This window comes from Pimephales promelas, chromosome 3, assembly GCF_988280905.1.
Source record: "Pimephales promelas chromosome 3, fPimPro1.hap1.1, whole genome shotgun sequence".
Classification (NCBI taxonomy): Eukaryota; Metazoa; Chordata; class Actinopteri; order Cypriniformes; family Leuciscidae; genus Pimephales; species Pimephales promelas.
In genome coordinates, this window is record NC_142771.1 from 41,550,617 (window position 1) to 41,564,686 (window position 14,070).

Below are 14,070 nucleotides of genomic sequence, written 5' to 3' on the forward strand. Positions count from 1 at the left end.
TAGCAAGCAAACTAGAAAAATCCATCAAATATGCTAAAACACAATACTGATCTCTTACAACTTATAGATTACATCAAAAATAAATAAATAAATTCATGTTCATACCAGTTGCGTCTTCAAGTTTGAATTAGTTTTAACTGAATGTGGGTGAAATTCGTTGCAAGCCCAGCAAGAGATCTTCTCCAAACTTTTCACCTGCATGTGCTCTTGTGGTGCACCACTTTATTGTGCCCCCTTGGAAACAAACCCTCTCAATGGTTCCTGCCCAGTCACCACACTACACTGCCCTCTACAGGAATTTTTGAGTATGACAGAATTTAAAGAAAAACCTCATTGTTTTGACGAAACACCTCCCACTTGACCTCCTGGTTCATGAACCTAAGGAGGTCACTCCAATCACCTTCAACACTTTCACTTTTGTTCTTGATTTTGTTCTTCTAAAGGAAGCAAAACGATCAGTCGTCTTACATCCCTATGAAGGATTGTAGAAGGGATTTTGGTTGACAGTTTCTTTACTTTATCTCTTTGGACAGGCTTCACAGTTGGGACTGGATAGCTGGGAAAAGTTCTGACATGTACATCTCTGACGATGCCCTTTTTGTCAATACTGACACTGATGACTCTAGCAAGTTTGTACTGGCCCCTCCAGGCATTTTGGTCAGCAAGCCAGACAACATCTCCAACAGTCACGTTCCTATGGGTTGTGTGCCATTTACTTCTCACAAATAGATTGGGCCCAGCTAACTGCCTCCACTTCCTCCAGAACCGGTCAACTTCTGTTTGGATAGCTCTCAGCCTCTTGTATGGGTAGTTTTCAAAGTCAAAGCATCCAAAATCTCCTCTGGGTCCAGTTCGTCCAAGTAAAAGGGAATTTGGGCTGACATATTCTATGCAGTCTTCCCGGCTTTGAGTTCTGGCATCTACAGGCCTTTCATTGGCCAGGTTAGCAGCCATATATATAAATGTCTGAAACTCACTCCATGTAAAGAGTCCTTCTCCTCCCAGGTTGTGCAAAGCCCGCTTCACTGTGTGAACAGCTGCTTCTGCAGCTCCATTTCTGTGAGGGGAGTCTGCTGGGTGGATTTTCCAGCTCCATTCTGTTCCATGCAAGGAAGCTTCATTCTCAAGCTCAGACTTATTTAGTCGATCCAGGAAGAGATAGAGTTCTTTCAGTGCAGGTCTGGCACCCACAAAATTCTTTCCAGGATCTGACCACAGTTTCTTTGGGTGCCCTCTCAGTGCTGTGAATCTCTGGTAAGCCATTAGGAAGCCTTCAGTTGACTGGTCACTGACAACATCTGTGTGTATAGCTCTGGATGACATGCAACAGAAGACAATTCCCCACACCTTGAGCTTTGTTTTCTTCTTCACCTCGTCCTTGACTTCATACGGTCCAAACAAGTCCACCGTTGTAAACTCAAATGGTCTGGCCGGTGTTATCCGCTCAGATGGAAGGTCACTCATGATCTGTTGGCACTTTCTGGCCCTAGCCTTTCTACACACAATACAGCTATCAACACTCTTTTTAGCCAGCTTTCGACCTTTCACTATCCAGGCTTTTTTCCTCATCCGGAGAAGTGTGCCGGCTATTTCTTCATGATTTTCACTATGAGCCTCTTGAGCTAGGAGAGTGGATATCCACGCATCATAGGGTAGAATGGGTACAGCAGTTTTGTCCTCATCAAAAGTCTGGAACCTTCCTCCACAAACTAAAAGCCCAGTCTCTTTCTCTTTATAAACAGCGAGTCTGTTGAGAGTGGTGTCTTGAAAGGTTATACCTTCTTGAGCTGCAAGGAACAGGTCTCTTAGTGCATCTCTACACTCCCCGACAGTGAGTACAGCTTGTTTGGCTCTGGACCTCCAATTTGTTGAAAAAGCTCCCTCCCACTTTGGTTTATCTGAGGCTGAATTCTTGTTCAACAACTTTTTCCATCTTCTTGCAGCTCTCCAAACCCAGGCAATGACCCGGATCAGCCTGGTCAGATTGCTGAATTTCTTGATGTCAATCAGATTAGTTACTGCAGAGCCGCTTGGTAATCTTCGGATCTGAATCTTAGATTCATCTGGATTAGCTTGCTGTACATCCCTCTTGTCTTTCTTGGCCTGCATTCTAGTCAGTGCTGCTGAGAAAGCTTTCCTCTGAAGTTTATTTATGCCTTCTTTGGCATATGTGGCGACTTCTTTGGCTGACTTATGTGGCCATTCTCCCACAGGTTGTCGCAGAAACGCTGGTCCATCCTGCCACATGGAACCTTCCTGGAGGTCTTCTGGGGCTGCCCCTCTTGTTATAGCATCAGCACTGTTCAGGTATCCCGGAATCCACCACCAGTCTTCGACTGATGTGGATTTTTGGATCTCCCCAACTCTATTTGCGAAAAAAGTTTGATATCCATAGCTGTCTCTCTGGATTGCTCCCAGCACAGTTTGACTATCCAGCAGATGGAGCCATCGTTCAACTTCTATTCGACTGTGCTTCTCAACATAATTTCTCAGTCGTGCTGCATAGACAGCGCCACAGATTTCAGCTTTTACTGGTTCTCCCTTTTGGTCCAATGGTGTGAGTTTTGCCTTAGACTCCACCAATCTGACTTGGGTGCCTTGCTCAGTCTCCCATCTGAAATACACTACGGCTCCATAGCTCTTGTCACTTCCATCAGAGAATGTTATTCCCCAAGGTTTTCCAATCCAGTTGACTGGTGTGAGACTTCTGTGGAAAGTGATTTGTCCAAGACGTGTGTATTCCTCAAAGAATTGGATGGCTTCTTCCCTCAATTTTTCCGACAAAGGTTTGTCCCAAGTGTCGCGGGTCGAAGTTTTGCCTCCAGCTTCCTGAAATGCCTTTCTGACAAGAATGGCACCCCTCTGTTTGACAGGTGTGACAAGGCCTATTGGGTCATACAAGCTAGCTACTTGGCTCAGCAGTTCTCTTCTTGTCAGTGGGTTTGGAGTTTTCTCTCTCACCTCTTTATCAAGGAGATTTTGTCCAACTCTCATTCTATTTTTCCTCTTTGAAAAATTGATTGAAGTCATGAGATACAGTTTATCCTCTTCAACAAGGTATCCGACTCCAAGAGCTTTATTATCTCCTTCCCTCATCTGGTTTGGAAGAATAAGTACTGTGCTTGACTCCGCTCTTTGTTCTCCTGGTACAATCTCCTGCCTCCCACTTTGACTTGACCAGACCCAGGGCTTGAGGAAGAACCCACCTGCCTTCAGGATCTCCTCAACTCCTTCGATGTTCTGGCCCAGCTTTTTCAAGTCATTATGGGAAGTTAGGATGTCATCGACATAGGCATCCTCTTCAAGAATCCTACGTTCCTCTTCCAGGTGAGCGAACATGGGTAATTTGGCAGTCTCTCTCATGGCCAATTGTGCTATGCACCCTGCTGGTCGATCGCCAATGTTGACTCTGGTAATCACATACTCTTCAATCTCTTCCTCTTCAGTGTCTCTCCAGAGAAATCTGTGGAGGTGCATCTCCAGATCTTTCAACCACACAGAATTGTACATTTTCCTGATGTCACCAAGGGCAGCATGGACGCCTCTTCTGAACCTGAGTAGTACTGCTCGGATGGGATTGAGGACATCAGGCCCTTTCAGCAGAAGGTCATTCATGCTGATCCCTTTAAACTTCTGGCTGCTGTTCCATACCAGCCGCACGGGTGTTGTGAGAGAATGTGGATTTGGTGCCACCAAGTGGCTGACATACCATACTGGCCCTTTCCAGCTGGCAATGATCTCTTTAGTGAGTTTCTTCGCTGCCCTTCTCTCCACCATCTCATGGACTTGTGCGGTGTATGCTATTTTCCACTCTGGCTCTTTTTTGAGTTGTTTCTCTGTTCTCATGAAGGTGGCTTCCACTCCACTCCTGTTGTTGGGAAGGGAACTTGGATCTTGAATCCACGGGTATCTTGTGTCCCAATGTGGCTTCTCACTGTGAGAATCTGCTTTGACGTAGGTGAGGCCCTTCTTTATGACTTCTAATTCTCTTTCTTCATTTAGAGTCATCTCCTTACCTCCTGGCTGGCAATTGCCACACCGGCATCCTCCACACTTGGGCTCGCAGGCTGCTCCAATGCTGTCCCATTTCCACCAGTTTAGAAACTCTTTACTAGCTAATTTGGTTTTAGCTTTGAACTCTTGTGCTTCTGTGATCTCTTGATACCTCACTGCCGATGCCCTCATGGATCGAGCAAAATGCGTTTCTGAATTGTGCATCGCTATATCTATCTCTTCAAAAAGATCTGGATGCGCTCCACCAACAGTCTTTCCCAGTGGGCTTTCCCATAAGACAAGGTCTCCAATCACCTTCACTCTTTGTGGAGCAAGTCTTCCCTCGCGGTGGCTTACCAGTAGCTCAATACTCTCCGGTCTCCTCAGATCTTCTAAATTGACTTCTGGGAAGAACCTCTTGAGTTGCTCAGGCTTGATGACTTTGTGGATGTTGGCAATTTCATTCAACCCATAGCAGATAAGCTCATGAGCTCTCTCCGTGCCCATAGGCATCTTGATCCTCACTTTAAGAAAGTATCTTCTAGTTTTAACATTCATGTTCATTCCTCCAACTCCATGAATAATTAAAGAAATGTTTTCACTTCGAAGATTTAATCTCCTGGCGGCTTTGTGGGTGATGTAGTTTGTATCTGATGCTAAGTCGATCAGAGTCCCAATCTTTTCTCCTGCATTAGCAGTTACCTCGAGCAGCATTAGTATAACTGGCAATTCTTTTATAGCACTTGAATCAGTCACTCCAAGCTGACTCTTCTCACCACAGTTTGTCTTCCCAGTAATGTTAGTGAATGCTTTCTTGAATTTCTCTGCCATCTCTGGGGAGAGCTTAGATACAAATTCCTCTTGCTCCTCCGTAAGCTTATGCCTTCTCACATGGGATCTTCTGTCTGAGTCAGTTCTCTTGAAATCTCCCTTCAGACAAAGAAAGAAGTGATGATCTCTTTTACAGTCTCTGTTCCTGCACAGGTAAGTATCTTTGCATTCATCATCTTCACCATGACAGACTAAACACCTTTTGCATGCCCCCAGCTTTTCTACAGCAGCCAACTTTTCCACAGGCTTCAGTTCTTTGAAACGCTTGCAAAAGAAGATCTTTTCTCCATGCTTTTCATCTCCACAGACAACACATCCGCCTTTCCTTGTGGAACGTGTGGACGCATATCTTCTCTCCATACAAGCATATTTCTTTTCTGGCTTTTCACTAACTCCCAACTGCTCTAACTTCTCTAGAATTTCTTCTTGTGTTTTCAGAAATTTAAGAAGATTCTCAAAGTGATTGTCCGGTGTTACGCCATTTGCTGGGTTAACCATGAAGACAAGCCAATCTCTTTTCATGTTGTCAGGTAACTTACTTTCTATTGATTTGATCACCAGAGGGTTGTTAATGGCTCCCGTGTTTCCAAGTTCTGTGAGGTCATCCAGGGCCTTCTCTATATTTTGAATTAAATCAATGACTTTTCTTGGCTGATTTGCTCTTAAAACAGGAATCTTCTCAAGATCTTCAATAATTTCCAAAGCAATTGTGGACTTGTTTCCATATCTATTCTCAAGCACTCGGAATATGTCTTCAGCAGTGTTGTAGGTAGACAAACGGAGCTCTCTGCACATCCTGTCGTCTATGCTGTCAAAGAGTTGTATCTTTTTAACTTCAGCTGAGCCAGTTGGTTCTCCCTGCTTTTGTAGACTTTCCCAGTCTTTCCTCCATCGATGGAAATTCCTTTTACATCCATTGAATTTGGGTAGACTGGTTGGCTTTATTCTCAGCGTTGGTTGTGGTTGTGGAACTGGCATGGGTATCTGGGGAACCCTCGCTCTGTCTCTTTCTTCTTCTGCTATTCTTTGTGCGATGATGAACTCCACCTTTCGTGCTTCAAGGTTGCTACTGCATCCTTTCAGATTCTTTACTCTAGTTTCCAGACTGGATTTTTCTGCTTCTGGAATCCACATCTCCCAAGCTGCTAGGGTAGTGATTACACCTTGGATCATTCTTTTTGCGCCATCCAGCTGGAACTCAAATCCATCTCTGTTTACAGCGACAACGGGTGTTGCAGCAGCTCTATCACAGGCTGTCTCTGCTTCCTGGATTGCTGTTCCCATCTCATCTTTACCATATCTTGACCATAAGTTGAACAGGACAATTTGTTTGACCTCTTCCAATCTTACCTCACATTCATGGATTGTCTTCTCGAAATCAGCCTGCTGCTGCTTATCAAGTTCAGCTTCTTCACCATCTGACATGTCCGCTTCAATGTCTGCCAGTAAACCAGCTCTATACTCATCATTTGTCTCGCCGACACTCCTTGCCTCAGAAATGAGTTTTTTGAACTCCTCTTGTAGTTCACTTTTCATCAAGTTTTTGGCTCCTCTGCTGAGGAAGTTTGCCTGCCTGGTGAATGCACTCTTAGCCAAGGTCCTCTCTTGCTTCAGCTGCTTCACTGCTTTTCCAAAAGCTTCCTCTGCCATTGCGAGACGATTTCAGATGATTCTCTTTCACTGCGTCGACACTTTGAGACGTTTAGGCCTTTGATCCTTCTGTCTTCATTGCCACGCTGATTATCAACTGTCAAGTTTCCCACTTTTTTATTCAGCTCTGCCCAAACTTGATAAGGCGTTCAAACATTGAAGGACGCAAGAGAAAGCAACTCATTGACTTGACTGTTTATTTTCTGGGATTGCAGAGGTATTTGCAGAAGCAGTAGTCAGCAATAGGTCAGAAATAGATCAGCAATAGATCTGCAACAGATCTGCAATAGGTCTGCAATAGGTTGATAATCTTTAAAGATAAAAATAAACAAAAGAAACACACATTAATATAAAAAAGATGTTATTTAAAGTAACATTTTAACATCACCATATTACCTACAATGTAAATCAACTAAATCAAAATGCTTTGACAAGAAATAATAAATGTTAACAAACTTAAACACCTTTCCCTCAAATCACACCAAATCATACAAAATCTTAGCATCAATCAGTAATGTAGCAAGCAAACTAGAAAAATCCATCAAATATGCTAAAACACAATACTGATCTCTTACAACTTATAGATTACATCAAAAATAAATAAATAAATTCATGTTCATACCAGTTGCGTCTTCAAGTTTGAATTAGTTTTAACTGAATGTGGGTGAAATTCGTTGCAAGCCCAGCAAGAGATCTTCTCCAAACTTTTCACCTGCATGTGCTCTTGTGGTGCACCACTTTATTGTGCCCCCTTGGAAACAAACCCTCTCAATGGTTCCTGCCCAGTCACCACACTACACTGCCCTCTACAGGAATTTTTGAGTATGACAGAATTTAAAGAAAAACCTCATTGTTTTGACGAAACACTAACCTATGACTGCAGGACTCTGCCTTTTTTGGATGTATTAGTGAAAAAGTTGGACAACACGATACAGACTGAAATTTATCGAAAAGAGACTGATCGTAACTCTTTTTTACACTATCAGAGTTTCCATCCACCCTCTCTTAAACGTAGTCTACCGTATAGTCAACTGCTGAGAGTGCGCCGTATTTGTAGTAATGATGAAGATTTTGAGCGACAAGCAGGAGAGCTATGTCAAAGATTTATAGATAGGGGCTATACACACAATTTAGTGCGTGATTGTGTAGAGCGCGCGCGCAGTGTACAGCGCACTGACTTGATGACTAAACGCACTGATCAGGTAAAATCAAATAACACCCCGGTCACCTGTGTATCGACTTATGGCCATATCTCGAATAGTTTAAAGAACATCGTGCAACGTCATTGGCACATTTTAAGTAGCGATCCTCACATAGGACACACGTTCCAAAACTTACCGCGAACTTGCTATAAACGAGCACCCAGCCTGAGAGATCGATTAGTGCGCTCGCACCTTCCTGCGCATCCACAGGCGCCTTTCCCTTTCAAAATTCCTCACGGTAATTTCAAGTGTTTGAATTGTGCTGCATGTAACTTTATGCTGACAGACAATACGTTTACACATCCAAAAACAGGCAGAGTCTATAAAGTTAAGGGCAGAATTACATGTCTCTCTACCTTTATTGTGTATTTATTGACTTGTCCTTGTGGGCTTCTTTATGTGGGCAAAACGAAGCGACAACTGAAGACCCGAATTTTTGAGCATAAGTGTGCTATTAGAAAGAATGATGAGAAATCTTCAGTTGCAAGACATTTCAATTCTGAGGGACACAATGCCAATATGCTTAGATTTATGGGTCTGGAGTGTGTTGGTCGGTCTTCAAGAGGGGGAGACCGTGAGAACCGCCTCCTCCAAAGGGAGGCTTGGTATATTTTTAATTTCAACACATGCATTCCCAATGGTATGAACGAGGATCTATCTTTAAGCTGTTTTCTTTAAAATATACTATGAGAATTGTATTACATATTGTAGCCTATCTAATTATGTGTATTTGTCTGTCATTAATGGATTCATTGGTAACACGTGCATCATTCTAAATCATTGGTTGATGTGATTATGGGTGTGTTAACTGGTGTGGGCATTTAAGACTGGATAAGGTATTGTTCTTTTGCACACTGAAGAAGGCACGCGCCGAAACGCGTTTGTGTATAATAAAACTGTATATGCAAAGTGCGGCCTCTCTCTTCCATACATGCATTGTCATTATTAGGCCAGCACTCTTAAAACAATTTGAGATATAAACTTTGAGTGAAGCCTGCTCCAACCTCCATTTATTCAATGTAAAATAAAAGTGCAACCCAGGCCTTCCCGCTCTCTAACGTCTCTCCAGTGCTCGGTAGCTTCTCCATTATTAACAAGCTCTTGACTGATCATAACCTTTTAACAAGAGTCCTCTCTTTTTTCAGATTAACAGCCTGTAATCAAATTGATCAGCAGTGTGAAGTTGTGGCTTCAGTTCTACAGTCATCAAACTCCTCCCTGAGAGAACTGGACCTGAGCAACAATCACTTGCAGGATTCAGGACTGAAGCTGCTCTGTGCTGGACTGAAGAGTCCAAACTGTGGCGTCAACATACTGAGGTTTGAGTTTGATTTTCATTCATTAATTAATGTTAAAAATAATGTGTGTATCAATGTATACTACGGGGCTGTTGAATGCATGAATCTGATTGGTTGATTGGTGGTGGGAAAAAAAAAACGATTCACATATGAATTGTGGTTCAATCTTCTGCCGATTCGCATCGATTCACAAATTTTACAAATCAATATTCTAAAGTGTTATATTTCCTAAACTTCACTGTACTACTTAAAGTAATTGACATGTTAGAGTGTTATTAATCACAATAAGCCACGCAAAAGGGACTCAAAGTGGTGCTGAAAGTGTGTCCGACTGCGGCCCGCAGTACTACAAACTACACCCCTAATAAACACGCCCCCTATCTTAAATCACAATGAAACAGCAATTCAGAATGTCATCAGAGACCTTCCCTCTGAAATCGCTGATGTCGTCACTACTGCTTTTCTCCTACTTCAATTTCCTTGCTATTTAAGCTTCACTATCGCCACCTAGTGATTAGGCATACAGATCATAAAACATAGATCACCAGTCGTATAACATAGATCACCAGACTTTGTAAGTAATCATTTTTGTTTTAATCAGTTTTTAAAGTATTTTAATTATGAAACTCTACAGTAAATTTAAATGTTATGGATAGGTTAGGTTTAAGCTAAGGTGTAGGTTTGGGGGTGGGTTTTTTGCTATTATTAACTGTATTCTGTATTCATTTAATTGTAGATATGTGCCGGTTTTTGGTAATGCGATAAATCGCGTTAATGAATATGCACAATGTTTTTTTCGCGGGCACTTAAAAATACCATGAAAAATAATTGATCCTAATTAAGATTTTTACAACGCGCATTAGCTTATTTTCCATCAACCGTGGAAAAAAACACTGTGTATATGTTGCGCAAAAGATGTGCGCACTCTGATGTAAAAAATCCCCACATGTAAATAAACCTATATGTGGTCCTACAATACAGCCTATTATTATTAGGATTGTTTTTTAGGCTATTTTGTGTGTGTGTGTGTGTGTGTGTGTGTTTGTTTTAAAATGCTTAGATCGGTTGGACGAAACCCATAGCTTTGAAAGTAAAGAAGAATGTACAGCCTGTATAAACGAGAGCGTTTGTTGGGATTTTTCAGTATTTGGCAGATATCAGTTATATTTTTGTAGTGTGTGGTGTGCTCAGGTGCGCGATTGTGATTGTCACTACAGGCCTAGGATTGAGCTCCTGACTTTGCAGTTAAAAAAATCACTTAATTTGCAAAGAATTATTATTATAGTTTTATGTATTTTTGATGTTTTTTCATTGTTGTTTTATAAAATCTCTATGACAATTGTTAAAAAAAATGTTCAATCAAAACATCCCGTCTTCTTTTTTTTTGGTCGACTAATCATTGCGCCGGACAAGACTTTGGTCGACTAAGGATTTCTTTGGTTGACTACAGCCCTATCTCTATTATGCCATTCCAGACTCTGTCTATGAAGCAAAGTGAAGTAGCAGAGTCTGGTATTACCAGGCTAGTCATTTATGCCCCACTTGCCAAAATGTAGGGTGTGCAGTAAGGGGTTTAGGAAATCAGTTTCCACACACTGAAATAATATTGTCTTGGTTTAACTAAAATCATTTAGGCTACTATTTGCTTCAGAATTATGAATATTTTGAACTGAACTAATTTGGTGACCAATTAGATTACATGTTTTCAACACGCACCCTTGATTAACTTTACACACAAACTCACTTTGAGTGACAGAAACAACTCAATTGAGTGAAAGTAACTCATAACATAAAAAACATAAAAAAATAGTTTATATATTGCATATAATATATTTTAATATATTAACTCAATATATTATTTCATTTAATTTTTAATATATAGTTATTATATGAATTATACATGTATGGAAATATATTTTCATTACATTTACAATTACATTTAGCTGACGCTTTTATCCAAAGCGACTTATAATTGCTATATATGTCGGAGGTTGCACGCCTCTGGAGCAGCTAGGGGTTAAGCGTCTTGCTCAGGGACACATTCGTGTCCCACAGTGGATTCGAACCCGGGTCTCTCACACCAAAGGCATGTGTCTTATCCACTACTTATCCAAAATTTTCATTTCATCAGGGTTTTAATCAGAACTCTTTTTTTCAGATTAACAGCCTGCAATCTAAGTGATCAGCACTGTGAAATTGTGGCTTCAGTTCTGCAATCATCAAACTCATCCCTGAAAGAGCTGGACATGAGGAACAATGACCTGAAGGATTCAGGAGTGAAGCTGCTCTGTGCTGCACTAAAGAGTCCAAACTGTCAACTCAACATATTGAGGTACTTACAATACGTTTTATGTATATAGTTCCCTTCCATAGCTCAAGGTCACTTTACATTGTACATTACATTTACACACTCAAACAAATTGCAAATATATAAGGATACATAGAGCCAAATTATCGAAATGAAATGTTAAATAGATATGTTTTTTTTAGCTGAGTTTCGAGGATAGCCATATATTATATATAACAAAGTGTAAGGGGTAGTGAATTCCATAATTTAGGAGCATTAACACTAAATGACTTTCCTCCTGCAGTGGACAAAAAAAACAAAAAAAAAAAACAAGTTCAGCTGATCTAAGAGACCGGGCAGGGTTGTAGGAGTAAAGTAGATTAGATAGATTAATATTACCTGTATTCTGTATTCATTTGATTTATGTTTTTGATCAGTGTTTCATACTTCATACTCATACTTTCATACATGCAATGAAAAGATAGATTTATAAACATTTCATACATAAAACATAACGTTCCAGTTACTTACTAAAATAATGTGATACTAACACAAGTGATACTAACGGTTACTTGGTTCCCTGAGATAATGGGAATGAGCATTTGCATCAGAGGTATTCCAGATGCTTATGGGGAAACTCCGTTTTCTCCAAAATACTGAAGCCCGATTGGTTCACTTCTGTACACCTGCACAGACAAATGGCTTTTCAGCCCGCCAAAACAGGCGGAGCCGACTGCCTATTTAAGTTGCGCTCTGAGCCATTTTCTTCTTTTATTTGTGTACACTCACAATAACGACAAGACTTTGCGATTTAGTGAAATAAAGAAAACAAACAGGGTGTGCTTTCTGCATACGCAAGGTCTCTCGCTCGCTTACTTCCACGGGCGTCAGTTTGGTTTGAAATATGCTGGGGACAGAGACGCATTCGGAAGTGCATTTTCAAAAGTGCTGGGTACAAACTTGTCAAAGTGTGCTGCCTTTCTGCTCAACCCATAGATAAATGCATAGATCCGCAAGTATTTGTTTGAGATTTTCAATGGTCTTGTGTTAGATCTTTTGCCAAGAGTGTCAGAGGTCAGAGATCTTTTGCAAAGAGTGTTTTTTTTCTCTCTCTCATCAATACCGAATATGTTCATCAGTGTCTATATCAAGCAGGGACATGTTTGTGTGCATTTTATTTTGTGATTTCACCGGAATTAATAGATTCTCCGCAACGGCGATTGAAGTGCACGTCGAGTGAAGACTACGCGAACCATGCAGCTGACAGCAGCAACACGCGCTCAGCTTGATTTCAAAAACAAAACATTTTAGCGCTAGATCTCTTATTTAAGAGCGAACTAAATTAATGCTCTGCTAGTTAACTGGAAATGTTTTATTTGTATTAGGTACATCCGTGCCTCAGTGTTTTCAAAAGTGTGCCGGATACAAAATGACTAATGACAAAATCGCTGTGCATGTGCGCGACATCGAGCACAACATCTGTCTCGCATGCACGCTCGCTCTAGATTACGGGATATTTAACTAATTTGCGGTAAAACTAGTCGATCACGAGTGGCTCAACAGGTAGATCTATAGATAAACTCATCTTTCAGGCATTTGACTGACCGGGTTGACACTTCAGCGTGAGAAATTGGGGGTATGGCGTGAGAGTGTGAGAACTGGGTCAGAGAGTTGAAAGCCCTGCGGGTGTGTCTGTCATCCAACAGCTCCTGCAAATTGACAGAATAGTAGCGATTTCACAAGATATGGGGTCTATATGCTGAGCAACAGCCAGGAAATATATTTTCAGGGTTATAATCAGAACTGTTTTTTTTTTTTCAGATTAGCAACCTGCAATCTAAGTGATCAGTGCTGTGAAATTGTGGCTTCTGCTCTACAATCATCAAACTCACCCCTGAGAGAGCTGGACCTGAGTAACAATGACCTGCAGGATTCAGGAATGGAGCTGCTCTCTGCTGGACTGAAGAGTCCAAACTGTCAACTCAACATACTGAGGTACGTAGAATAAGGTTTATGTATATAGTGCCTTTCCATAGCTCAAGGTCACTTTACATTGTACATTACAATAGACCATTTCACAAGATGTAAACAACACTGGTCCAGAAGCACTTCCTGTTTCAGTTTGTAACTGTTTTCTTTATTTCACGTGTAAAGAAAACATCTTAAAGATGTTTGTTTAACTTTTTGATTCAGTTTTAAATGTTCTGTTGGTTGTATTTTATCCCAGCTTTTATGTAGTGTTAAAAAACTGAAACAGGAAGTGCTTCTGGACCAGTGTTGTTTACATCTTGTGAAATGGTCTATACATTTACACACTCACACACATTGCAAACATATATAGCCACATTATCAAATGTTAGAAGTAATATTTTAAAGTGAATAGGTAGTGCCACGATTAACCAGTGAAGATCATGTAGCAGAGGAGTGATGTGAGCAGAATGCCTAGTTATGGTGTGAACATAATGTAATTGACTGATGCATAAATTACTGTGTCAGCAACAGCTAGAGTGAGAGAAGATCGAAGATGTGCAATATTACAAAAATGGAAAAAAAAAAAAGAAAAATGAGTAAACAGAAATATAAGAGCAAAAAGATAGTTGAGTCCAAAACTACACCAAGGTTAAGGATGGATGAAGAAGGCTTAACATGAACCCCATCAACTTCAAAGGATAAGTCCATCCTTTTGACTGAGCCAGCAGAGCCAATCATCAATATTTTGTTGTTATTTAGCTTGAGGAAATTCAAGGACATCCAATGATATCCCTGATACATGACGTACATGAGTTGGGCAAAGATGCCCTATTAGAGC

At 40.9% G+C, this 14,070-nt stretch overlaps 1 protein-coding gene across 1 annotated transcript in view; it reads left to right on the forward strand.

The window, feature by feature from the left end:
• LOC120466836 (uncharacterized) overlaps nt 1–14,070 on the forward strand; it is a 72,885-nt gene that overhangs the window by 25,542 nt on the left and 33,273 nt on the right. Inside the window, 3 exon segments of the mRNA XM_089128922.1 lie at nt 8,822–8,995; nt 11,133–11,306; nt 13,083–13,256. Coding sequence (XP_088985048.1) covers nt 8,822–8,995; nt 11,133–11,306; nt 13,083–13,256 — 522 coding nt within the window.